Source organism: Phalaenopsis equestris, unplaced genomic scaffold (assembly GCF_001263595.1).
Source record: "Phalaenopsis equestris unplaced genomic scaffold, ASM126359v1 Scaffold000745, whole genome shotgun sequence".
NCBI classification, from domain to species: Eukaryota; Viridiplantae; Streptophyta; class Magnoliopsida; order Asparagales; family Orchidaceae; genus Phalaenopsis; species Phalaenopsis equestris.
In genome coordinates this window covers 124,996-128,269 of record NW_018165185.1, presented here as the reverse complement: position 1 = coordinate 128,269, position 3,274 = coordinate 124,996, and the positions used below count along the sequence as shown (strand labels likewise).

The following is a 3,274-nucleotide window of genomic DNA, read 5'->3' as shown; positions in this document are numbered from 1 at the left end:
TTTCACACAAAAATTAAACTTGGATTGATGTACACCATCCATCTTCACTTGTATTTTGAAAATTTTGCTTAAAAAGTTTAACCAAAAACATGTCATTAACGATGTTGTAGTCGATTTGTAAAATTTTAGATAATTCATTTGCAATTCCTGATATAGATTTCTTCAAGTGCAAATGAAAATAAATTTAAAATATCCAACAATACATATACTTCATCTGTTTGCTCACAGATTGAGCTATCTTTACTTATTATTTTGACAACATCAATAATAAATTCAACCAAAAAAAATTGATAAGCAACCACTAGATTGGTGGAAACGGAGGCCATTGGAGATGCAGGAGCTGAGCATACGGGATTTGAGGCTGCTGTGATCGACTCTTGTGTATGTACGGGAGAGGAGCTTGCAGTTGGAGTCGTCGATGTAGAAGGGTATGGAGCACCAAAAGGTGTCGAGGCAGCCCAGGAGATCCATGGCGGCGAACTCATCAACCCAGAATGCCGAAGCGAACTCGGCGACCAAAGCCTCCACGAACGCCGAAGCAAACTCGGCAAACGGCGACGATTCCGCTCTTTGAAAGTGAAATGCGAAGGAGAAATGGCGACGAAGGCCACGGGAGTAAATAATCCAATAAAAAACGCGGCCCGTGAAGGTTCTCCCGCGGGCCGCGTCTTTTACAAATTTCAAAACGCAGTTTTCTATAAGCTGTGCATAAGTGCGAACCAAACAGGACAGCGGCGTTTTCAAAATGCCGCCCGCACTTATAAACCGCCTCAAACGGGCCCTTCATCTAAAAACCCATGTTAATTTTCGAATCATAATTTGTTTATTCCACATTTTGTTGTCTTAGATGATCTTGACTTATTGGATTCTCTCTTATCAAAATGCTGGATTCGACTATAATAATATAACGTCCGATTATATCACTTTTCGCATAATATGTTGAACTTTCTAATCATTCTTCAATATTTAGTTTGGTCTTATTTTACTTTGAATCATTCCATTTATAATTGTTTAAAACCCATCATGTCAAGGAAATAAACTTGATATAAACTTATTGAAATCAGAAGTCTGGCGACCATGAAATTTATTTTGACAGGTTTTAGTTATAATTTTCTTTTAAAATTTACATCTGGTCAAGTCTATGACATAAAAATATGACATATTTGGCCACCTATTGCAGCTTCTATCGCGTCATGGCCAACATAAACGACCTCCACTTAGCAATTTTAAATTCTAAGCCAAGTTTAGAATGAATTTAAAAGCAATTATTGTTTCATAAATATTGCATTAGGTGAATATTAATAAAATGGCCTTTTATAACAAAGCAATACTAGTTAATTTCTTAAATGTTCTATTAGATATTTGATCTATGAAAAATATTATTTTGAATGAGTCCTTAATTTCCAACGGCTACTATATATGTATCATGACATTTGTTCATCAACTTTCGCTTACCCTCATCTACCTCCACCATTCATAATCACAACCGCTGGCATCTTCTTCCCTGTAGCATGGCACCCAAACTCCTTTCTTTCTCCTTCCTCCTCCTCCTCCTCTTCCCACCTCTGTTTGCTTCCATCTCCCCATTGTATGGTTTCACCATCGAACTCATCCATAAGGATTCCCTCCTCCAGCCCACCACCAACCTCTCCGCCATTCCCCACCTCCGCCGTCTCTTATCCAAGGCTTCTCACGCGTTATCACGCAGCCAAACTCTCTCCTCCCCTTCCACTATCATCTCCCCAATCATCCCCCCCAACGCCTCCCACCTCATGCGATTCTCCATCGGAACTCCCCCGGTCCAAGTCCTCGCTGTCATGGACACCGGCAGCGACCTCACGTGGCTCCGTTGCCTCCCCTGTTCCGACTGCCTCACCCGCAAAGTTCATCTTTTTAACCCATTTCTCTCTTCCTCCTTCCAATCCCTCCCCCCCACGTCCCAAAAACGCAAACTTTTCAATCCCACCGCAAGCGCCGAAACCCCATTCTGTTCCTACGAATACTGCTATGGCGACGGATCGTTCTCCTCCGGAATCCTCTCCACTGAAACGCTCACCTTCGAATCCACTAACGGCGAACCAATCTCCATCCCGGATATGATCTTCGGCTGTGGATACAACAACAGCCCCAGCTTCGACGGAGAGCTGTTCGGCCTAGCCGGTCTCGGAGGAATGAGTTTCTCCCTCGCCTCTCAAATCAGTAAACTCACTCCTGACACAAACCAGAGATTCTCCTACTGCTTATCGCCATTTCAGGACAACACGTCCACCAGTTTCATGAACTTTGGGGCAAAAGCGGTAGTTTCAGGGCGCAACGTGGTGTCCACCCCGCTGGTGGAGAAGGAGGACAAGACATTCTATTTCGTGACATTGGAGGCGATAAGCATCGGAGGGAGGAAGTTGGATGTGAGGGGGAAGGAGGGAGGGGAAGGGAACATGTTCATTGATTCGGGGACAACGGTTTCGCTTATTAAAAGTGAAGTTTTTGAGGAGATGGGGGATGTGATTGGGGAGGTGATGGGGTTGCCATGGAAGATGGATGCGGGGAATACTTTCAAGTGTTATGAGGGGAGGAGGAGGGAGGTGTTTCCGGACATCACGTTTCAGTTCGCCGGAGGGGCGGAGGTGGTGTTGAGGCCGTTGAATGCGTTTACGGTGCCGTCGGAGGAGGGCTTGGTGTGCTTGGCGATGCAGGGGACGAACGGGACGGCGATTTTTGGGAATATGGCGCAGCAGAATTTGCATATTGGATTTGATGTTGGGGGGAGGAAGGTGGATTTTAAGCCTGCTGACTGCGCCAAATTGCGCAGGTGATTATAAAGTTTTATTAGTATTATGATAAGAGTGCAGTGTAGGGGCAAGATGGAATGTATTGAAATAAAATGGAATGATGTGGAGAAGTTTTGGAAGAATTCAATTTGACACAAAGTTCATTAGCTAAAAGAGTAGGAAAAATAAGTTGATGTCAAAAGGATTGTGAGAGCAATAATGGAGAGATTATTACGTTGGTGCGGTTGTATGCCTGTTAAAAGTGTATGTTTGCTTAAAGTGTGGTTAAGACTATAAAAAAAACTCATTGTTAGAGAACAGTTACTATTCGGTTTGTCAATGAGTTCGTGTTTGATTCGTTCGATAAGTAAACAGACAAACATGAAAAAATTTTTTTCTTTGGTTTAGTCAAACGAACCAACCACGAACAGTGATGCGTTCGTTCGTGTTCGAATCGTTTTTGCTCAAAATATAAAATAATTTAAAATAATTAAATATAAAAAATT

General features: G+C 42.7%; 1 protein-coding gene across 1 annotated transcript; it reads left to right on the top strand.

Annotated features, from left to right (window-relative positions):
* The first annotated feature begins 1,466 nt into the window (after positions 1-1,466).
* LOC110030646 (aspartic proteinase CDR1-like) lies at positions 1,467-2,987 on the top strand. Its single transcript, XM_020733457.1, has one exon. It carries the CDS (start codon positions 1,512-1,514, stop codon positions 2,811-2,813), a length of 1,302 nt encoding a protein of 433 aa, XP_020589116.1. The 5' UTR covers positions 1,467-1,511; the 3' UTR covers positions 2,814-2,987.
* The last annotated feature ends 287 nt before the right edge of the window (positions 2,988-3,274 follow it).